Source organism: Oncorhynchus clarkii, chromosome 24, assembly GCF_045791955.1.
Source record: "Oncorhynchus clarkii lewisi isolate Uvic-CL-2024 chromosome 24, UVic_Ocla_1.0, whole genome shotgun sequence".
Classification (NCBI taxonomy): domain Eukaryota; kingdom Metazoa; phylum Chordata; class Actinopteri; order Salmoniformes; family Salmonidae; genus Oncorhynchus; species Oncorhynchus clarkii.
In genome coordinates, this window is record NC_092170.1 from 22127823 (window position 1) to 22151451 (window position 23629).

Below are 23629 nucleotides of genomic sequence, written 5' to 3' on the forward strand. Positions count from 1 at the left end.
TGCAATTAGGGTTGCTCAAGGGCACAGAGAATAGTTTTTCACCAAGTCGGCATGGGAATTCAAATACCAACCAGAACATCAATACATCCACTTTTCATCGAATAAAATCTTCAATACATTTGAAAAAGCAAAAGATCAAGTTGATTAATTTCACAAAATATAATATGGTTCATTATGAGTCTCAAATAAAAAGTGTCTGTATCACTGTTTTTATCTGGCAAAATCCAAACAAGTGCACCTAGTCATGCAGTACCACTTATCACCGTGTGGCAGTAGCACCAGTAAGATACATGTATTTTTTACAGAAATTGGCAGCAGCCACCCCTCCTGGCTCTCAGACTGGCTACTGCTGGTTTAGAGGGGATAGTAGCATAGAAGACATCCTCTTCCACAGTGAAGATGATGTCAAATAATTCATACATGAGGTTGTTGACACTGGCAAATATTATTCAAGGAGAGCTGGTACAACAGGCTGGAATGCTGAGTTACTTGAACTGGCCATATTTACTTTATGCCAAGATTGACCACGCAGCACAATATAATCTAGGCAGTATACAAACCAGATGAGGTTTAACACTTTTTAAAGTCTACACTACCGGTCAAAAGTTTTAGAACACCTACTCATTCAAGTAAAAAAAAGGCTATACTGAAGATAGCCCTATTTGGTAAAATACCAAGTCCATATTATGGCAAGAACAGCTCAAATAAGCAAAGAGAAATGACAGTCCATCATCATTACTTTGAGACATGGTCAGTCAATATGGAACATTTCAAGAACTGAAAGTTTCTTCAAGTGCAGTCTCAAAAACCATAAAGCGCTATGATGAAACTGACTCATGTGGACCACCACAGGAAAGGAAGACAGTTACCTCTGCTCCAGAGGATAAGTTCATTAGAGTTACCAGCCTCAGAAATGGCAGCCTAAATAAATGCTTCAGAGTTCAAGTAACAGACACATCTCAACATCAACCGTTTAGAGGAGACTGTGTTAATCAGGCCTTCATGGTCGAATTGCTGCAAAGAAACCACTACTAAAGGACACCAATAACAAAAAGAGACTTACTTGGGCCAAGAAACACAAGCAATGGACATTAAACTGGTGGAAATTTGTCCTTTGGTCTGGAGTCCAAACTTGAGATATTTGGTTCCAACCGCAGTGTCTTTGTGAGACAGGTGTGGGTGAATACATGACCTCTGCATGTGTATTTCCCACCGTAAAGCATGGAGGAGGTGGTGTTATAGTGTGGGGGTGCTTTGTTGGTGACACTGTCGATGATTTATTTAGAATTCAAGGCTCTGGTAGCCACACTTAACCAGCGTGGCTAACAGAGCATTCGGCAGAAATTTCACCATCCCATCTGGTTTGGGCTTAATGGGACGATCATTTGTTTTTCAACAGGACAATGACCCAACACACCTCCAGGCTGTGTAAGGGCTATTTTACCAAGGAGAGTGATGGAGTGCTTGCTCAGATGATGTGGCCTCCACAATCACCCAACCTCAACCAAATTGAGATGGTTTGGGATGTGCCGGACCACAGAGTGAAGGAAAAGCAGCCAACAAGTGCTCAGCACATGTGCGAAGTCCTTCAAGACTGTTGGAAAAAAGCATTCCAGGTGAAGCTGGTTGAGAGAATGCCAAGCGTGTGCAAAGCTTTCAAGGTAAAGGGTGGCTACTTTAAAGAATCTAAAATAGTTTGATTTGTTTAACACTTTCTTGGTTACTACATGATTCCATGTGTTATTTCATTGTTTTGATGACTTCACTATTATTCTACAAAGTAGAAAATAGTACAAATAAAGAATAACCTTGAATGAGTAGGTCCTAAAACTTTTGACCGGTAGTGTAGGTCATAGTCCTTGGACTGTGTCACAGTAATTCTAGTCCCACTAAGCAAATGGTACCTTCCCAACAATTAAAAATACACTATGACAGAGTTATTCATTTTAGTGTGGTGCATATTGTTTAATATTATAGAGGATATGCATGTACTCATTTAGTTCTTACCCAACAACATTCTATCAGTAAAATAATACAAATGTAATAACCAAAAGTCCACATTCAGTTAGTAATTCAAAATGTAAAAAGTAAACATGTATTTTTATTGAGGCCCTCATGAATTGATATAGCACAGTAGATGCATCCCTTTTGTAAAATACTTAAGACATAAAGCTATATTCAGAAACTCAGCTTATTGATACCCCTCCCAATCATATATGTTTTCAATTAACAATAATTTGTATGATTTCATCCTGAGCCAGGAAGCAACCTTCAAGAAATACTGTCAAATCTCCCAAGTGTTCAGTGGAAGCAATTCATTCCTCATCAGCAGTTAATCATCTAACATGAAGGACTTTGGATGATGTTTTATATACGGCACGTTACTGTGAATTGTGATGGGTCACATTTGATACGTTTTATCTCATTCCTTTTTTTTGTGGTAGGATGGAGTAATAAAAAAAAAAAGTTAAATATCCATAGTGATGCCCCGTCCCGCTGGTCCAGTCCTGTTAGGGGTCAGGCTGCAGAGGTCAAGGGGACCTGAGGGAGTGGCCGAGTCTGCCGAGCTCAGCTGCAGCACACTGGAGGTTACAGCCTTGGGGATACTTCAGGTAGTGATGGTGTGTGTGTGTAGAAGTGAAATTTAGAGTTTCATTGTCTCTAGTGTCCTTATCTTAAAAAATAAAGAATAATTATCAACAAAGAAAAAAAATCCTCTAAGATGAGCTGCTGGTCATAGGTTCATGCGTAAATGCTCGGGCCTCTTGGCCATGACGGGGTAGGCCTGTTGTTTGAACTGGGACAGGTTGGACCCAGTAGGCTGGCGGATGGGTAGGGGGGCTGAGGCCTCAGAGCTGGCCTGCACATCCATCTGTTCTGGGGGTGACACATACATGACCTGCTCCTGTGGCGACTGGAGACATAGAGAGGATCCGCCGGGCATCAATGGGCCCCGGGGCCACACGTCACCGGCAGAGAACTTGAGAGGGCTGAAAAGGAATAAGGGACATACCCTGACTATGTGGTGATGTGGCATACTCAATGTTGTACAAGATATGTAGGAACAGCTGAAGAGGCTGAAATGACAGAATACCTGACTGGTGTTCTTGGGCTCCCCAAAAACCGTCGGGGTGAGCGGATTTTTGGCTCGAATGAGAACTTTTCCTTTACATTTTCCAGTACTGATGGAGCAACATACGTAAAGCCCTGCAGGAGCAATGACAGAGGGGTTACTGTCACCAGTACTGCCTACCAAGGTATAAGGAGAAATTAAGGTGAATTCTGTCATATCATGATTTTGTCTTATGAGCAAAATTAATACAAACACATATACTACGCGATAAGACAGGTTCCGAATTTATGTGAAACATCACAGCTGAAAAATATATGGCTTATGGAAATCATAAGAGGGCGGTTTACGGAGATAGGTAGGATGGAGAGTAGCCGAGGGGTGGGTTTAAATGCTTATGTTCTATAATAGTTAGTACTTATACATTATGTTTTCAGTCATATCTAGATGTAATGTATATCAAATTACCCTATTCTTGCTATGTAAAAAAAAGTGTAATGTGTATGTTACAAAATAAATAGCTGTAAAAAAATAAAAACATGTCATCTCTAACAAGATATGTAGCAGTCTTACCAGAAAGGCTTGGTTGGCGCTTTCACTAAGCGTAGAGTCGTCTGGGCTGTCTACTGGTGTTTGGCTGGTGAACTTGGAGTCAAACTGGCTCACATCTTCAGCAGATTGCTATGGATACAAGAGATCAGGTATGTTACAGAGTCTAATGCCTTTGAGAGCTGGAAAGATTGCTTAAAACAAACAGAAGCTCTTCTGCTTACCAGGAAAGGCTTGAATGGAGCCTCCACTTTCCTGGCCAGGAGCTCTTCCCAGTTAATGTGTCGGAAGAAGGGATGAGCCTAAGGGAAGATTAGCAAACAAAATATTATAACAATAGCATTTTAATTTCAATACTTCCCAGTCCCCCATCACTTTTGAACACTTCTATTTAGGGTAATCTTTTGTTGTATTGTGATCAGAGGCTAGAGACAAAGTGTTGCTTGCCAGAATGGGGTAGAATCTCAAACTCAAGGTTGAGGTTACATTTGTCTTGGTAGCATCAAGTCACTCCATCCAAAAATGTTCCACTCCTTCTCTTGTTCTCACCTGCACCTCTGTAGAATCTCCAGCCCCTGCTCCAAGTCTTGATGAGGCATTTCTCTTCAGAAGCTGAAAAACAAGAACAACTATAAATACATATGCGATAACCAAAATTAAAATAAAATGGTCAAATATGTTAAACAAATAGTCACCCTTTTCAGGAGATCTCTGGCTTCTTGTGTGAGGTAGGGTGGGAGGTTCAGCTTGCATTTTAAGATTTTGTCAATGGTCTTCTTTCTGTTTTCACCAGTGAAGGGTGGCTGCATTTGAAAAATAAAATAACCTTGGGTCAATACTAGGGCTGTGGCAGTCATGAAATTCTGTCAGCCGGTGATTGTCAAGCAAATAACTGTTGGTATCACAAAGTAGTTGACCATTAACATATTTAGCAGACCGTTGGAACATCTACATTTCAAAGTCTAATAAATCCATGTAATACCTTCACAAAAAAGACACTTAGACAGGTCTAAAGAAACATGACATGAAGAAAATGTCTATTTCAGAAAAGAACAGCATACTCTGAGTGGTCCTTACGTTGACAAGATGGAGCCGGAGAACAAGGCTGACATTTTACGTATTCCTAACCAATTGTGTTTTTTTTAATAGATTCTTTGCATTGTTTAAATGAACTTGTTTGTACACAATGTTTCTGCTACCATCTCTTATGACCGAAAAACCTTCTGGACATCAGAACTGCGATTACTCACCACGGACTGGCACAATTATTTTTTTCCTTTAACGAGTCTGACGTGAATGGCATATTGCTTTCCTGGGAACAGGCCCGCTTTCAAGGAGCGTGACTCTAACTTAGGAAAAAAAATCATTCTATGCCCTCCAACGAACAAACAGGCAAAGCGTCAATACAGGACTAAGATCTAATCGTATTACGCCGGTATTACGCTGGGTTGAGTCACTGACGTGATCTTCCTGTATGGGTTGGCACCCCCCCTCAGGTTGTGCCGTGGCGGAGATCTTTGTGGGCTATACTCGGCCTTGTCTCAGGATGGTTGGTATGTTGGTGGTTGAAGATATCCCTCTAGTGGTGTGGGGGCTGTGCTTTGGCAAAGTGGGTGGGGTTATATCCTTCCTGTTTGGCCCTGTCCGGGGGATGTCATCAGATGGGGCCACAGTGTCTCCTGACCCCTCCTGTCTCAGCCTCCAGTATTTATGCTGCAGTAGTTTGTGTCGGGGAGCAAGGGCCAGTTTGTTATATCTGGAGTACTTCTCCCGTCTTATCCGGTGTCCTGTGTGAATTTAAGTATGCACTCTCTAATTCTCTCTTTTTTTCTCTCTCTCGGAGGACCTGAGCCCTAGGACCATGCCTCAGGACTACCTAGCATGATGACTCCTTGCTGTCCCCAGTCCACCTGGCCGTGCTGCTGCTCCAGTTTCAACTGTTCTGCCTTCGGCTATGGAACCTTGACCTGTTCACCGGACGTGCTACCTTTCCCAGACATGCTGTTTTCAACTCTCTAGAGACAGCAGGAGCGGTAGAGATACTCCTAATGATCGGCTATGAAAATCCAACTGACATTTACTCCTGAGGTGCTGACTTGCTGCACCCTCGACAACTACTGTGATTATTATTATTTGACCATGCTGGTCATTTATGAACATTTTAATATCTTGGCCATGTTCTGTCATAATCTCTACCCGGCACAGCCAGAAGAGGACTGGCCACCCCTCATAGCCTGGTTCCTCTCTAGGTTTCGGCCTTTCTAGGGAGTTTTTCCTAGCCACCGTGCTTTTACACCTGCATTGCTTGCTGTTTGGGGTTTTAGGCTGGGTTTCTGTACAGCACTTTGAGATATCAGCTGATGTAAGAAGGGCTATATAAATACATTTGATTTTGATGATTTGATATGTCTGGTGCAAACCCAACACCTCTCATCACCACGAGAACATTTGTGGCATCATCATGCTGTGGGGATGTTTTTCCATCAGCAGGTACTGGGAAACTGGTCTGAATTGAAGGAATGAAGGATGGCACTAAATACAGGGAAATCTGTTTCAGTCTTCCAGAGATTTGAGACTGGAACAGAGGTTCACCTTCCAGCAGGACAATGACCCTAAGCATACTGCGAAAGCAACACTTGAGTGGTTTAAAGGGAAACATTTAAATGTCATGGAATGTCCTAGCCAAAGCCCAGACCTCAATCCAATTGAGAATCTGTGGTATGACTTAAACATTGCTGTACACCAGCGGAACCCATCCAAATTGACGAAGCTGGAGCAGTTTTGCCCCGAAGAATGGGCAAAAATCACAGTGGCTAGATGTGCCAAGCTTATAGAGACTTACCCCAAGGAGACTTGCAGCTGTAATTGCTGCAAAGGTGGCTCTACAAAGTATTGACTTTGGGGGGTTGAATAGTTATGCACGCTCAAGTTCAGTTTTTTTGTCTTATTTCTTGTTTGTTTCACATTAAAAAATAATTTTGCATCTTCAGTGGTAGGCATGTTGTGTAAATCAAATGATACAACCCCCCCCCACCCCACAAAAAAATGTACACTGCTCAAAAAAATAAAGGGAACACTTAAACAACACAATGTAACTCCAAGTCAATCACACTTCTGTGAAATCAGACTGTCCACTTACGAAGCAACACTGATTGACAATACATTGCACATGCTGTTGTGCAAATGGAATAGACAACAGGTGGAAATTATAGGCATTTAGCAAGACACCCTCAATAAAGGAGTGATTCTGCAGGTGGGGACCACAGATCACTTCTCAGTTCCTATGCTTCCTGGCTGATGTTTTGGTCACTTTTGAATGCTGGCGGTGCTTCCACTCTAGTGGTAGCATGAGACGGAGTCTACAACCCACACAAGTGGCTCAGGTAGTGCAGCTCATCCAGGATGGCACATCAATGCGAGATGTGGCAAGAAGGTTTGCTGTGTCTGTCAGCGTAGTGTCCAGAGCATGGAGGCGCTACCAGGAGACAGGCCAGTACATCAGGAGACGTGGAGGAGGCCGTAGGAGGGCAACAACCCAGCAGCAGGACCACTACCTCCACCTTTGTGCAAGGAGGAGCACTGCCAGAGCCCTGCAAAATGACCTCCGGCAGGCCACAAATGTGCATGTGTCTGCTCAAACGGTCAGAAACAGACTCCATGAGGGTGGTATGAGGGCCCGACGTCCACAGGTGGGGGTTGTGCTATACAGCCCAACACCGTGCAGGATGTTTGGCATTTGCCAGAGAACACCAAGTTTGGCAAATTCGCCACTGGCGCCCTGTGCTCTTCACAGATGAAAGCACGTGACAGACGTGACAGTCTGGAGACGCCGTGGAGAACGTTCTGCTGCCTGCAACATCCTCCACCATGACCGGTTTGGCAGTGGGTCAGTCATGGTGTGGGGTGGCATTTCATTGGGGGGCCGCACAGCCCTCCATGTGCTCGCCAGAGGTAGCCTGACTGCCATTAGGTACCGAGATGAGATCCTCAGACCCCTTGTGAGACCATATGCTGGTGTGGTTGGTCCTGGGTTCCTCCTAATGCAAGACAATGCTAGACCTCATGTGGCTGGAGTGTGTCAGCAGTTCCTGCAAGAGGAAGGCATTGATGCTATGGACTGGGCCGCCCGTTCCCCAGACCTGAATTCAATTGAGCACATCTGGGACATCATGTCTCGCTCCATCCACCAACGCCACGTTGCACCACAGACTATCCAGGAGTTGGCGGATGTTTTAGTCCAGGTCTGGGAGGAGATCCCTCAGGAGACCATCCGCCACCTCATCAGGAGCATGCCCAGGCGTTGTAGGGAGGTCATACAGGGACGTGGAGGCCACACACACTACTGAGACTCATTTTGACTTGTTTTAAGGACATTACATAAAAGTTGGATCAGCCTGTAGTGTGGTTTTCCACTTTAATTTTGAGTGTGACTCCAAATCCAGACCATGGGTTGATAAATTTGATTTCCATTGATAATTTTTGTGTGATTTTGTTGTCAGCACATTCAACTATGTAAAGAAAAAAGTATTTAATAAGAATATTTCATTCATTCAGATCTAGGATGTGTTATTTTAGTGTTCCCTTTATTTTTTTGAGCAGTGTATTTTAATTCCTGGTTGTAAGGCAACAAAATAGGAAAAATGCCAACGGGGGTGAATACTTTTGCACGCCACTGTAGATGTACATATTACCTCAACTAACCGTTGCCCCTGCACATTGCACCGTACACCCCTGAATATAGTCTCGCTTTTGTTATTTTACTGCTGCTCTTTAAATTACTTGTTACTTTTATTTCTTATATATATGTTTTACTGCATTGTTGGTTAGGGGCTCGTAAGTAAGCATTTCACTGTTGTTTTCAGTGCATGTGACATTTTTTTATTTATTTGATGTTAGGTCCTGATGTGGCTAAGGGCTACACTAGTTCATTCAGTAAACAAGATTTGCTTAGAATTCTGTGGCATTATTTTATAGTATGAACAATACGGAATGAAATAAATATTTAATCCAAAAGATTTGCACATGCAGCTATTCTGTTTTGAACGGTTAACAAATAAATAGGTACTCCTATATGCTTAATTTAGAGTTATTAATGTAACTTTAGTTCTACAAACATTGGGCTATAAGTTTGATTTTTAATATATTGTAAGGCTGCATGATGAGACTAGTAATGATGATTTTTTTAAAGTAACTTGAAAGGCATGAGCTCAGCTTTGTTTTTTTGCGCAGACTGTACACACTCCAATAGTCTCTCATTCACAATTTGACAAGCACTTGATAAGGACTCGAATTTCCCGGCGGCATCCCCTTTTTGGCTGTAATGCACCCTGAAAAAACCCATGCCTTTTGCGGCCCGCAGTGCTGCCTTGTTCCAGTCTACCTTAGTGCTGCGCAATCCGAAGGGCCTCTCACTCACATGGCTCTCCATCACGTGATTGGGTCTTTCTCACAGGCTACAAGTGAAGACAGACACCAGGGACGCAACTACACGTGTCCTCATCCAATTCAGAGGTGTATATTGAAGACAATGGAAGAACTTTCCACATTTACTTTGTCAGCTAACAAGATGAGTAGGCCTAACAAACAGCAAAAGCACTAGCCTATGTCAATCTACTATCCCCCATAGTACAAAAATGTACCTATGCTATTGGTCAACTTGACCTTCTGCGCGAGAAATAAATATTCCAAACATAGTCTGAGAGTTGTGGGATGGGATAGATCCCATATTTATACAACCACTAGCATCAAAAAAACACAATAGAACATTTAGCTTCAAATATTGATAATCTATTACTTCACATTATAAGCGCAGCAATGCACACATGGCAGTAGGCTATAAGCGCGAATGGTCCATTAGCGGGAAAACACCATTATCAAAAAGTGACTGCAAATGCGATTATACATGTAATGCTTTTATTAAAAAGGAGCATTTATATGGTGAAAATTATCTTCCCCAAACTTGAAACTCAGGTGCTGCTTATGTATGCCAGTTAGGCTCTAAACACCTTGTAAAATAGATTAATGTGCTTCATTTTAAGAAGTTATTTGGCCACTTCAGTTGTGATACACACCGTATCAAAACATATAGGCCTTTAGGGTAGGCTACATGAGGTATGCGACTATGATTAGAAAAAGCTGCAAAAAAATAACATATGCTAATATTATCACCCATCAAACTATTCTGATTTCATCTCATCTTTACATATTCTAAATAGTATGTGTGACATTTGTTTTGATTTAGAATGGACCATTATCATGCACCTGTCTCAAAACTTGGGCAGCGGGAATAAATATATAGTAGACCTAGCCTATAGAAAGCTGATGGGATCCTCCTCTTTTGATACATGGCCATCACTCTGTTTCCTCATGCAATCAGAGTGATTAGAGGGACAATAGTGTGCTGAGTACTGGCAGTTAGCAAGTTTGGTAAGCTACTAATGACCATCAGCAGCATCAGAGAGCTTGGAGAAGCCTAATTACCGTGACTAAACGGTCACGTGGAATTTGACTGCCTTCATGACTCGGGACCGCCATTGTGGCAGTAATACGGTCACTGCAACACCCCTAGTCAACACCGATTGATTGTAACAGAAGTTGTTGTATTACTACGTCATTATAAACAGAAGTCTATGAAAGAAGTTGTGCACTAACCGCTCCAGTCAGCATGTCGTACATAAGCGCTCCAAGACTCCACCAGTCCACTGCTCTGTTGTGTCCACTTCTCATCAGGATCTCTGGAGCCCTGACACAACAACAGTTTTTTTTAACACATCTTTTCATGATAGACTGAGGCAGTAAATAGATTAAAAAAAAATAGCAGCTTTCAACAGATTTACATGAACAACAGGGTATGTATTTTACAAAGTGTGACTTACATGTACTCTATGGTGCCACAGAAAGTATGGGTGACTGTGCCACCGTGAATGGACTCTTTACACAGCCCAAAGTCAGTCAGTTTCACATGGCCTGGAAAAACACACAATACAGAAACACTACAGCCAATTTCACTTTGAGGTGGACATGCAGAACATTTTCTAAATTACATTTCCTGCGGAATAAACTAAATGTTAGTCACATGCGTTGAATATAACAGGTACACCTTACAGTAACACCTTACAGTGAAATGCTTACTTACGAGCCCCTAATCAACAGTGCTGTTTTTTTAAAATACGGATAAGAATGAGAGATAAAAGTAACAAGTCATTAAAGAGACACAGTAAAAAAAATAAGTGTAATAGTGATATGGGGATTTTTTTTAAAGTTACATATCAATTAAATTTTGGACAATATTATACCAATATTTGACTCCAATTATCAATTTATATTTGTTTGCTACGGTAGGTAGCATTAGCTAGCGCTAGTCAGCAGTACCTGCGCCAAAACTTTGTTTCATCCTATAGCTTGTTTTCCATCTTCTTAAATAGTGAGCCAACAAGTTTTCAGCACTTATTTCCATGACTGATCAAAACTTGCTTTCTCACACTCCGTCTCTCAGCAGCAGACTTACGGTGAGCAATATTTTTGGAACATCAAATCGCAATACATATACAATTGTGAAAATCGCATTAAATATAGTATCAGCAGCAAAGTAGTGATAATATCGTCTCATTAGGTCCATGGCAATTCCCAGCTCTAATGTCGAACATGAAGTGCATATACATGCACAAATGTGGATGCATTTACAGCTAATGTAGCATCAAACATTGTCTGCAGTGCACATGATTGCAACTCAGGACATCTGTTGTGACATTTTTTCCCAGCATTACCTTGGTTGTTAAGCATGATGTTTTCAGGCTTCAGGTCTCTATAGATGATGCCTTTCTGGTGCAGATGGCCCAGAGCCATGGAAATTTCTGCCAGGTAAAAGCTGCAGATAAGAAACCACATTTACATTGTACACATACACTGATTTTTACTAAAGTATTTTCTGTGCCAGACACAGCCAACACCTGGTAACCTAATCTTAAGTTTACTGCTTTTGTAAATAGCATTTTCCCTTTCACCAACTAACATACTGGTGTAGATTATTCCAAATATGTGTCTTAATACAGTGGATGTAAGAAAACAGACTGGTATGACAACATTGCCTTTTGTCATCTCTACTCACCAGGCGGTGTCTTCCATAAAAATCCCCTCTCTTTCCAGTTGCATAAACAGCTCTCCACCTGAAAAGTACAACAAAATTCAAACTGAAACAGACATAAAAAAATAAAAATAAGAACAGTGTTGCACAAAATAGTTGTGGGGAGACTACACCAAATTAACTCTTTCACCCATTTAATTTTGAATTCTGACTGACTGACTTCCACATACCATAGTGTGCATTCTTCTCTGTAACTCTAGAGCAGACAGGAAGGGATGGTGGACAGGATGTAGGCACTATTACATACATTATGGTTAGATGCAATGAGCAGAGGAGGCCCATTAAGTGTTCATGTAAATCATGCAAAGGCCAACGTCCTGTGTGAAACAACAAATTCAGATGATTTGAATCATATTTTTTGTGAAACAATCCCTTGGTCTCAGAATAAGAGAAACCATCTGCATGACTGGGACTGCTAATGTGTAAAGAGATTCAGTCGGACTGCCCAGCTACTCTTGAGCAACAGGAAGAGTGTGAAAAGAATGGATGTTTATCTATCTGCGTGACTCCTGATTTACTGACCGCTGAGGTACTCCAGGATGAGGTACAGCTTGCCCCCCGTCTGGAAGGCGTAGATGAGATCCACGATGAAAGGATGCTTCACTTCCTCCAGAATGTTCCTCTCTGCCTTGGTGTGGGCCGTGTCCTTAGCATTGCGTACAATCATAGCCTGCAAGGCCCCAAAACATTTATGACCATTAGTCATGCTAATACCGCTAGTCTGCCATTCAAAAAGCCACATGATAAAATACACTTCATTATCAGTTCTAGAAATGCCACCACTTTAAAGAATGTGCTAACATTGACTTCAGTGTTGCTTAGAACATTTCTGTTCGAAATTAAGCAATTGGCTTTTCAGGGAATTTTTGCTGCATAGCTTAGGGGACAAATCTCGATGAAGTGGTATGTGACTGCATCTCTCATTAAAGTACATTTCACTGATCAAGCAAAAGCACAATCTATTGTGCAACATCTAATGGACAGAAACAGCTTCTGAAATGCCAAGACTGCAGCAGTGAAGATGGCAAACTACCAAAAACACCAACAGGCTTCAAGGAAAGCCAATATTTGCACAGAAGCAAAATAAAACAATGTTTATTTGTCATATTTACTAAGTTTGAGACAAAATTGAGAGACTTGATGAATATGCCTGCTGCCAATTATGAACTAATTGTAAATAAATGTGTCTTTGAATATTATTTTTAGGTACCTTCTTTAAAACCTTCATGGCAAATATCTTCCCCGATGCTGCTCCAGCAACTTTTCGAACTTGAAAAACCTAAAAAAAGAAGAAGGGAAGAACCAGTTCAACACAATGGGCCAGGCCAAATAATGACAAGTTTGAAATGGAATTTTAATAAAACCTCATAAAAGCCAATGAAAACGCATTTTAAATGGCTCTCAGGGGAACAGCACCGTACCTTTCCATAACCACCCTTTCCCAGCACCCGCAGCAGCTCAAAACACTCCGGCCTGATGTTCTCTTTTCCTTGGTTGACGTTGTCCTCAGATATCTCAATCTTCTCACAGTCGTCCATATTGCTGGGGAAAGAAGTAATGTATGCTCACTGACCGAAGCACGGTACAATTACTGTGACAACTCAACATAATTATTCATCTACCAGGCATCCATAATGCTAAGGGTGAACACTTACAATTCAAAGCCGCTGCACTGGTCCATGAAATCGTTGATCTGAGCCTATGACAGAAAATGTCAATTAGAACATTGTAAAAATAAATCTGCTTTATAACTGAAATGCCATTTAACAGCAGTAGCACTTCATTAGATTCAACAGGAATGTTGATTATATTATTTTAAAAAAGTGTTACATCTTAGATGCAAGGATATCATCTGAAATCAATGCAATGTTAGCTAAAACATTAACCCAACATAGACCAACATGCGAGAGTATACCATCATGTGAAAGAAGGTTCAATTCAAATCTGTTTTGTTCACATTTCAGAACCCTGGATAGAGGATCTTGAGCTGTAGACTGCTTTTTTTGTATCTCGACAGCTTTGGAATTGACCCCAAACTTAGATTTGTTTTGTTATGTTTACAAATCTTTATGGAGATAAACATTTTACACCCAAAAAACCTGTAACGTGATATTTAGTGTAGCCCAAAATCCTTGCCAATGGGCACTGAACATGAGATGTTCAATAGAGTACGAAATGTTTATGATAAAATTGTAATTCTTGGTAGCTAACTGTCAGAGCATGAATAGAGTTCGTTCATACCATGTAAACTGTAAACATGGCCCTATACAGCCAATTTACTAGCTAGCTATCACAAATAGTTCACAGGTAGGTCTATTAGAACGGCGAATGTCCACTATAACCCATCATTAAATCTTGTCCAAATTGGGATTTGCATGTGTCCACATAAGGACCTCCAGTCCATATTGTTCCAAACTGCAGAAGTACCAAAATAAACTGTTGCACGACAGCAACCAAAGCACGCTTGCCTTTGCTGCACATTGTCTAGCAGGCTTTAAAATATAATATTCAATATTCGCATAAAGTATGCAAATATATGAATTGTATAACTACTATCTCCCAACAGCTGAGAACAAGTGACAGCTCATGAGTGTTAACTGGCTGATCTGTGGCTAGCTAATGTTAGAAGGCTAGCTTGGAGCGTTGTCAAAATTGGGCCTAAAGCATTGGTAACAAACCAAGACGTCGGGCCTATAGCTAGCTAGCATGGCTATCAGCAATTACATCGAACACTCGTGCAACAATACCCGACAGAATCGAGAAAATTACCTCCTCGAGCTCATCTTCGGAGACATTTTCCTCCGGCTGATCCAAATCGATGTCGAATACACCCGCCATCAATGCTTTCGTTCAGGTTCAGTCGGTGAGAATAGCTCGCGCTCATCCGCCTCATGGACAAACACACATCGTCGCCGCCATAACCGGCTACTAAACAGAGCATGCGCACCACACAACCAACCAAGTGAAGCGCCGATATGACAACACTGTGTTTTCATTTCTTTGCGTGGAGATACTGTCCATGGACCACGTCATGAGGAGGTGGTGGTGGACAACGTGAGGAGAGAGGTGGTTGTATTTTAAGACGGTTAAATGCTCTACTAACAAAAAAGCTGTTAGAATTGTAAGTATATGCATGTCCCTTAAGGTCCTTGTGTAATTGTAATGTGATATTGTACCCCCTAGCTCGATTGTCCATTGTTTGTAATCTATGTATGCTTGTGTTCCCTCATGTGCTTTATGTATTGATTTGTTGTTAATAAAAAATATATATAAAAAAAAGTGAGGAGAGAGGTGGAGCGCTATGACCATATGGCAGGAATCATGACATGATCAGTGTGGCAGGGGGCACAGGGTCAAGGGTGGGCACATAAGCCACTCGGTGTCTCCGGGAAGACTACCCAAATTCCTTCATCCTCAACCCCCTGACATGGCCCTATGGCACTGGAAAGGCAAGAAGCTTGCTTCAGCAACTGGAAAACATCACAGATCTGGCAGATAAAGGCCTACAATTTATGTTTTACAAACAGACATATTTCCTATGTTCTAAGAAAGTAATATTTCAAAGCATTTTATTTTTACATTTTAGTTGTTTAGCAGACATTCTTATCCAGAGCGACTTACAATTAGTGCATTCCTCTTAAGATAGCTAGGTTACAATAATATAATTTCTGAAGCCAGAAACAACATCATCATCAGTACTCTTTGGATGACCAGTTTTCACTAACTGCTGTTTTGTCCAGAACTACACCTCTGTGCTCACGCTGTCACACCTCTGATGCCATCCTCGTGCACAAAAATGACACAGTGCACAATATCTTTACCCAGGTCATGAACATCAACACATATCATTCAGTGACTTCAACAAAGTAATCGCCCACCAGCTAGGGAGTGTTCTGCAGTCTGCACTCACTGGTGACTTCCACGGTGTCTACAATAGAAACCCCATAGGTGAGCACTGAGCATCAACACTACTGCAACAAATAAACCAGTGTGTCAAAGTCTTGAAGTTGCATATCACACACTGTGCACTGTGTTTCCATTTGAACTGATGAGCGGCCTGGTGTGTCACCCAGAGTACAAGCTGCTCATCTTCTGCAACATTCCCCAGGTGTCCAGCTCCTCCATGGCTTACAGCGTGTTCACCTGGCCAGGCCTGCTCCAACACCAACATTAGATGCTTACTGTGTTTTGCATGTTACTGTTTAATAAAAATAAAATGAAAAATAAAAATCTCTGTGTAGCCATAGTGCATTTGTCAGAAATGAGTGCTGTACTAGTTTTGAACACCATGGGGAAGCATTGGCTAACTATGAAATTCATAAGTGTGAAATTTCAAAACAATTGACGTCCCCGTGCAGCTCAATATGGGCCTATTTACAGTACCAGTCAAAAGTTTGGACACATCTACTCATTCAAGGGTTTTTCTTTATTTTTACTATTTTCTACATTGTAGAATAGTGAATACATTAAAACTACAATATAACACATGGAATCATGTAGTAACCAAAAAAGGGTTAAACAAATCAAAATATTTTATATTTAAGATTCTTCAAAGTAGCCACCCTTTGCCTTGATGACAAGGCATCAAGGCATTCTCTCAACCAGCAAGGCACACATTCTCTCAACCAGCTTCATGAGGTAGTCACCTGGAATCCAATATACAGGAGTGCTTTGTTAAAAGTTACAGTGGCTTATGAAAGTATTCACCCCCGTTGGCATTTTTCCTATTTTGTTGCCTTACAACCTGGAATTAAAATGGGTTTTTTTGTGGGTTTGTATCATTTGATTTACACAACATGCCTACTACCACTTTGAAGATGCAAAATATGTTCTATTGTGAAACAAACAAGAAATAACATGAAAAAACTGAACTTGAGCATGCAAAACTATTCACCCCCCCCCCCCCCCCCCCCCCCCCCCAAAGTCAATACTTTGTAGAGCCACCTTTGCAGCAATTACAGCTGCAAGTCTGCGAGTTCAGTGTGTCAAATTGGAGGGCCTGTTGTCCGGACCTCTGGCAGTCTCTATGGGGGTGCCAAAGGGTTCAATTCTCGGGCCGACTCTTTTCTCTGTACACATCAATGATGTCGCTCTTGCTGCTGGTGATTCTCTGATCCACCTCTACGCAGACAACACCATTCTGTATACCTCTGGCCCTTCTTTGGACACTGTGTTAACTAACCTCCAGACGAGCTTAAATGCCATACAACCCTCCTTCGGTGGCCTCCAACTACTCTTAAATGCAAGTAAAACTAAATGCATGCTCAACAACAGATCGCTGCCCGCACCTGCACGCCCGACTAGCATCACTACTCTGGACGGTTCTGACTTAGAATATGAGGACAACTACAAATACCTAGGTGTCTGGTTAGACTGTAAACTCTCCTTCCAGACACACATTAAGCATCTCCCATTCAAAATTAAATCAAGAATCGGCTTCCGATTTCGCAAAAAAAGCCTCCTTCACTCGTGCTGCCTAACATACCCTTGTAAAACTGACTATCCTACCGATCCCTGACTTCGGCGATGTCATTTACAAAATAGCCTCAAACACTCTACTCAGCAAATTTAATGCAGTCTACAACAGTGCTATCCGTTTTGTCACCAAAGCCCCATATACTACCCACCATCGCGACCTGTAGGCTCTCGTTGGCTGGCCCTCGCTACATACTCGTTGCCAAACCCACTGGCTCCAGGTCATCTAAAAGTCTTTGCTAGGTAAAGCCCCGTCTTATCTCGGCTCACTGGTCACCATAGCAACACCCACTCGTAACACAAGCTCCAGCAGGTATATTTCACTGGTCATCCCCAAAGCCAACACCTCATTTGGCCACCTTTCCTTCCAGTTCTCTGCTGCCAATGACTGGAACGAATTGCAAAAATCACTGAAGCTGGAGACCCATATCTGCCTCTCTAACTTTAAGCATCAGCTGTCAGAGCAGCTTACCTATCAATGTACTTGTACACAGCCCATCTGTAAATAGCACACCCAACTACCTCATGCCCATATTATTATTTTTTTGCTCCTTTGCACACCAGTATCTCTACTTGCACATCATCATCTGCACATCTACAGTGCCTTGTGAAAGTATTCGGTCCCCTTGAACTTTGCGACCTTTTGCCACATTTCAGGCTTCAAACATAAAGATATAAAACTGTATTTTTTTGTGAAGAATCAACAACAAGTGGGACACAATCATGAAGTGGAACGACATTTATTGGATATTTCAAACTTTTTTAACAAATCAAAAACTGAAAAATTGGGCGTGCAAAATTATTCAGCCCCTTTACTTTCAGTGCAGCAAACTCTCTCCAGAAGTTCAGTGAGGATCTCTGAATGATCCAATGTTGACCTAAATGACTAATGATGATAAATACAATCCACCTGTGTGTAATCAAGTCTCCGTATAAATGCACCTGCACTGTGATAGTCTCAGAGGTCCGTTAAAAGCGCAGAGAGCATCATGAAGAACAAGGAACACACCAGGCAGGTCCGAGATACCGTTGTGAAGAAGTTTAAAGCCGGATTTGGATACAAAAAGATTTCCCAAGCTTTAAACATCCCAAGGAGCACTGTGCAAGCGATAATATTGAAATGGAAGGAGTATCAGACCACTGCAAATCTACCAAGACCTGGCCGTCCCTCTAAACTTTCAGCTCATACAAGGAGAAGACTGATCAGAGATGCAGCCAAGAGGCCCATGATCACTCTGGATGAACTGCAGAGATCTACAGCTGAGGTGGGAGACTCTGTCCATAGGACAACAATCAGTCGTATATTGCACAAATCTGGCCTTTATGGAAGAGTGGCAAGAAGAAAGACATTTCTTAAAGATATCCATAAAAAGTGTTGTTTAAAGTTTGCCACAAGCCACCTGGGAGACACACCAAACATGTGGAAGAAGGTGCTCTGGTCAGATGAAACCAAAATTGAACTTTTTGGCAACAATGCAAAACGTTATGTTTGGCGTAAAAGCAACACAGCTCATCACACCATCCCCACTGTCAAACATGGTGGTGGCAGCATCATGGTTTGGGCCTGCTTTTCTTCAGCAGGGACAGGGAAGATGGTTAAAAATGATGGGAAGATGGATGGAGCCAAATACAGGACCATTCTGGAAGAAAACCTGATGGAGTCTGCAAAAGACCTGAGACTGGGACGGAGATTTGTCTTTCAACAAGACAATGATCCAAAACATAAAGCAAAATCTACAATGGAATTGTTTAAAAATAAACATATCCAGGTGTTAGAATGGCCAAGTCAAAGTCCAGACCTGAATCCAATCGAGAATCTGTGGAAAGAACTGAAAACTGCTGTTCACAAATGCTCTCCATCCAACCTCACTGAGCTCGAGCTGTTTTGCAAGGAGGAATGGGAAAAAATGTCAGTCTCTCGATGTGCAAAACTGATAGAGACATACCCCAAGCGACTTACAGCTGTAATCGCAGCAAAAGGTGGCGCTACAAAGTATTAATTTAAGGGGGCTGAATAATTTTGCACGCCCAATTTTTCAGTTTTTGATTTGTTAAAAAAGTTTGAAATATCCAATAAATGTCGTTCCACTTCATGATTGTGTCCCACTTGTTGTTGATTCTTCACAAAAAAATACAGTTTTATATCTTTATGTTTGAAGCCTGAAATGTGGCAAAAGGTCGCAAAGTTCAAGGGGGCCGAATACTTTCGCAAGGCACTGTATCGATCCAGTGTTAATGCTAAATTGTAATTATTTCACCTCTATGGCCTATTTATTGCCTTACCTCCCTAATCTTACTACATTTGCACAAATGGTACATAGATTTTTTGTTTGTGTTATTGACAGTATGTTTGTTTATCCCATGTGTAACTCTGTATTGTTGTTTTTGTCGCACTGCTTTGCTTCATCTTGGCCAGGTCATAGTTGTAAATGAGAACTTGTTCTCAACTGGCCTACCTGGTTAAATAAAGATGAAATACATTTTTTTTTATAACTAGTAGCCTATAGTTGATATTATGTACACTTATCTGGGTATCCTGCTTAAAATTCTATCCATAAGGGAGTAGTACCACATAATACTACAATGAGGACTTGTGAAACTCAGTAGATTGGTGAGTTGTAGTTGACAGCATTGGCAATAGGAATGCTCACTGAAGAAAACAATACTGTAGACATAATCATAGGCTGACTCATGATATTGTTGGCCTAAAAAGTTAGCCATAACTAGCTAGCTACCTAGCCAAGCATCAAGTTGTAAACAAACAAGGTACACTATGACTAGTTGCTAACTAGTTGGATATATGCAATTGCAGTCAAATACATAGCTGATATAATAGATATTAATATGTTTAAGGTAATGGTAAGATATTGACTAAATTATTTATATCTTAAAGGTAATGTTATTAAGATAATGACTAAAAGTATTCTACCCTGTCACTGTATAATGGAGTGAAATGTATTTGAATCATAAGACTAGAATTCTTATGATTGTGTGTGCATAGGACAAGTTAAGACTTACCATTTAGAAGTTAGAAGTATAGGCGAGACAGTGTGTGCCTAAGAAAATACCGAGAACAATTCAACTGTGTTTGACCCGACCTGGCTAGAACTCTGAGAAACTTATGAGAGGACAGGGAGTACTTCTCAAGGTTTCCCTAATCTCGGGGGAAGGCTGGGTAGTGATACACAGTGGTGAGAACTCTGGAGAAGGATACAACTCACCAACTGTTCGTGTGTATGTATGTGCGTAGGATATCTACTGTTTGTGTGGAAGTATGTGCGTAAGTAAGGAGCAAGGTATAAAATGGATGTCTTCAGAACATTCTCGTGAATAAACTACTAACCTTTTGCATAAGCTGAGTCTTTGCCTAATTATTATTAAACCCATGGTCTTACAAACCTTGGGGATTGGTCAAAGCTATTGATTGTTAGTTATTATCATTGGGGTTGAACATTCTCGTGACAATAGCTAATGGTGCTGAGGTGAAGAATAATAAAAAAATATCACAATGACAGACATCACTACAAAACAAACTGAACCTAGCAAGCCAGTTAGCCAACATTAGCTGCCACCATGGTGTTCTCGGGGTGATGAGAGGTGTTGGGTTTGCGCCAGACATAGCATTTTCCTTGATGGCCAAAAAGCAAATTTTTAGTCTCATCTGACCAGAGTACCTTCTTCCATATGTTTGGGGAGTCTCCCACATGCCTTTTGGCGAACAGCAAATGTGTTTATTTTTTCCTTTAAGCAATCGATTCTTTATTGGCCCCTATTCCATAAAGTCCAGTTCTGTGGATTGTACGGCTTAAAGTGGTCCTATGGATAGATACTCCAAACTCCACTGTGGAGCTTTGCAGCTCTTTCAGGGTTATCTTTGGTCTCTTTGTTGCCTCCCTGATTAATGTCCTCATTGCCTGGTCCATGAGTTTTGGTGGGCGGCCCTCTCTTGGCAGGTTTGTTGTGGTGCCATATTCTTTCAATTTTTTAATAATGGATTTAATGGCGCTCCATGGGATGTTCAAAGTTTATTCAGATATTTTTTTATAACCCAACCCGGATCTGAACTTTTCTACAACTTTGTCCCTGACTTGTTTGGAGAGCTCCTTGGTCTTCATGGTGCCGCTTGCTTAGTGGTGTTGAAGACTCTGGGGCCTTTCAGAACAGGTGGAAATATACTGAGATCATGTGACACTTATTAAATAAAGTCCACCTGTGTGTAATCTAACTAATGTTGTGACTTCTGAAGATAATTGGTTGCACCAGATCTGATTTAGGGGCTTCATAGCAAAGGGGGTGAACACATATGCATGCACCACTTTTCAAAAACATTTTGTGTGACTATTTTGTGTATGTCCATTACATGAAATCCAAATAAAAATCAATTTAAATTACAGGTTGTAATGCAACAAAATAGGAAAAACGGCAGGGGGATGAATACTTTTGCAAGGCACTGTAATTTGTGGAATTTCTTTCCTTCATGCATTTGAGCCAATCACTTGTGTTGTGACAAGGTAGGGGTGGTGTACAGAAGATAGCTCTATTTGGGTTAGGGCTATCTGTGTGAATCAAGCCTTCATGGTCAAATTGCTGCAAAGAAACCACTACTAAAGGACACCAATAAGTAGAATATACTTTTTTGGGCCAAGAAACACAAGCAATGGACATTAGATCGGTGTAAATCTGTGCTTTGGTCTTATGAGTGCTAATTTGAGATTTATGGGTCCACCCGCCGTGTCTTTGTGAGACGCAGAGTAGGTGAACGGATGATCTCCGCATGTGTGGTTCCCACTGTGATGCATAGAGGAGGTGTAATGGTGCTTTGCTGCTGACACTGTCAGTGATTTATATAGAATTCAAGGCACACTTAACCATCATGGCTACCACAGCATTCTGCAGCAGTAAGCCATTCCATGTGATTTGCGCTTAGTGGGACTATCATTTGTTTTTCAACAGGACAATGACCCAAAGCACACCTCCAGGCTGTGTAAGGGCTATTTGACCAAGGAGAGTGATGGTGCTGCATCAGATAACCTGGCCTCCACAATCACCCGACCTCAACCCAGTTGAGTTGGTTTGGGATGAGTTGGACCGCAGACTGAAGGAAAAGCAGCCAACAAGTGCTCAGCATATGTGGGAACTCCTTCAAGAGTGTTGGAAAAGCATTCCAGGTGAAGCTGGTTGAGAGAATGCCAAGAGGTTGCAAAGCTGTCATCAATGCAAATGGTGGCTACTTTGAAGAATTTCAAATATAAAATATATAAAATATATTTTCATTTGTTTTACACTTTTGGTTACTACATGGTTCCATGTGTTATTTCATAGTTTTGATGTCTTCACTATTATTCTACAATGTAGAAAATAGTAAAAATAAAAACCCTTGAATGAGCAGGTGTCCATACTTTTGACTGGTACTGTATATTGATGTTTTTTTGTGTGTGTAGCCATGTTTGTACAATATAGTTAGTATAAGCTAGCTTCTCCATCGTGTTCACTGTTCCATGTCCAGATATTCGTGTTAATGCTCTGAGGATTGTTATTTTTCAGGCATCGACTGGCAGGTGCAAGCCCACTCTCTCCAGCCTGAAGGGGTAGAGAGGACCAGGAGTCAAAGACAACCTGGCTTCAAGACCTCCCCCACCTGCTCATACTGCAGGGGAAGGATGTGAACAGAGCAGAGATATGTACTGGTCTCTTACCTAGCTGTCTAACTATTATGGGACAATAGACATTAATAGATACTGGTTGATTCATTCTAGAATCCAACACTCCTTTCGAATGTTTTTATATCTATAGGTGGATTTCAGGATCCGACCCTATATACCCCCTGGCTTTCAGCATGTGGAAAAACCCAGTCCCCTTTAACAAGTATACCTCTCCTACACTGGTCAGCAACAGCCAGGATCTGCTGAGGCCTCTGGACCACATGGGGTGGATAGCTTAGAATATGTTTGATCCAGGTAAGGTTAGGCACATAATGTAAAAAAAATAATTTAAAAAAAAGGCATGCATGCTCACTTATTTAGATGTTTTCCAACAGCATGAGTCATTGTCAATCATTGCAAAAAGATTGGTAATGGCATTTTACTGTTCTAAACTGCCTCATTCCCAGGCTATTGGGTTTCCACATATTGATATGGTGTCTCTGCTTCCACAGGGCCTACATTCATCTGTACACTAAGTTTGGGATCTCGGAGGAAGATTTCCTGAACAGGTAATCTCTAGCGACAGTCAAGTTTGGACAAGTAAGATACTGTTTGGGATCCAATCCGACCGCAGATTTGGACGATGCACTTTAAAGGTAATTTCCGATAGTCATCATATGCAGCGTTTACTGCGAATGTGTTCTCTGAACATTGCGCTTTGTCTGCAATGCATGTTTTATAGGCAATCAT

General features: G+C 41.4%; 1 protein-coding gene and 1 pseudogene across 2 annotated transcripts; one reads left to right on the plus strand and one right to left on the minus strand.

Annotated features, from left to right (window-relative positions):
* Positions 1-193: 193 nt before the first annotated feature.
* LOC139382462 (ribosomal protein S6 kinase beta-1-like) lies at positions 194-14696 on the minus strand. 2 transcript variants are annotated; one of them, XM_071126527.1, is made up of 16 exons: positions 14532-14696; positions 13418-13461; positions 13184-13304; positions 12973-13041; positions 12285-12432; positions 11933-11998; positions 11727-11784; positions 11386-11486; positions 10495-10585; positions 10271-10361; positions 4315-4422; positions 4169-4231; positions 3844-3921; positions 3644-3751; positions 3095-3207; positions 1945-2990 (listed from the first exon to the last, which is right to left on the minus strand). In XM_071126527.1, exons 1-16 carry the CDS (start codon positions 14598-14600, stop codon positions 2735-2737), a joined length of 1584 nt encoding a protein of 527 aa, XP_070982628.1. In that variant the 5' UTR covers positions 14601-14696; the 3' UTR covers positions 1945-2734. The 2 variants fall into 2 exon arrangements, with proteins under 2 accessions (XP_070982629.1, XP_070982628.1); XM_071126528.1 differs by lacking the exon at positions 11933-11998 and having other exon boundaries at positions 194-2990.
* On the plus strand, positions 14603-23452 carry LOC139382608 (tubulin delta chain-like; annotated as a pseudogene).
* Positions 23453-23629: the final 177 nt, after the last annotated feature.

What these genes read in the sequence shown, in the direction of transcription:
- LOC139382462 (XM_071126527.1), bottom strand. Translation starts at nt 14,600, where the DNA reads ATGGCGGGTGTATTCGACATCGATTTGGATCAGCCGGAGGAAAATGTC. An exon ending in CCAGAGATCTCCTGAAAAGG is followed by an intron (nt 4,232 to 4,314) that starts GTGACTATTTGT and finishes CTTGTTTTTCAG; the next exon opens with CTTCTGAAGAGAAATGCCTC. An exon ending in GAGATTCTACAGAGGTGCAG is followed by an intron (nt 3,922 to 4,168) that starts GTGAGAACAAGA and finishes ATCTTCCCTTAG; the next exon opens with GCTCATCCCTTCTTCCGACA.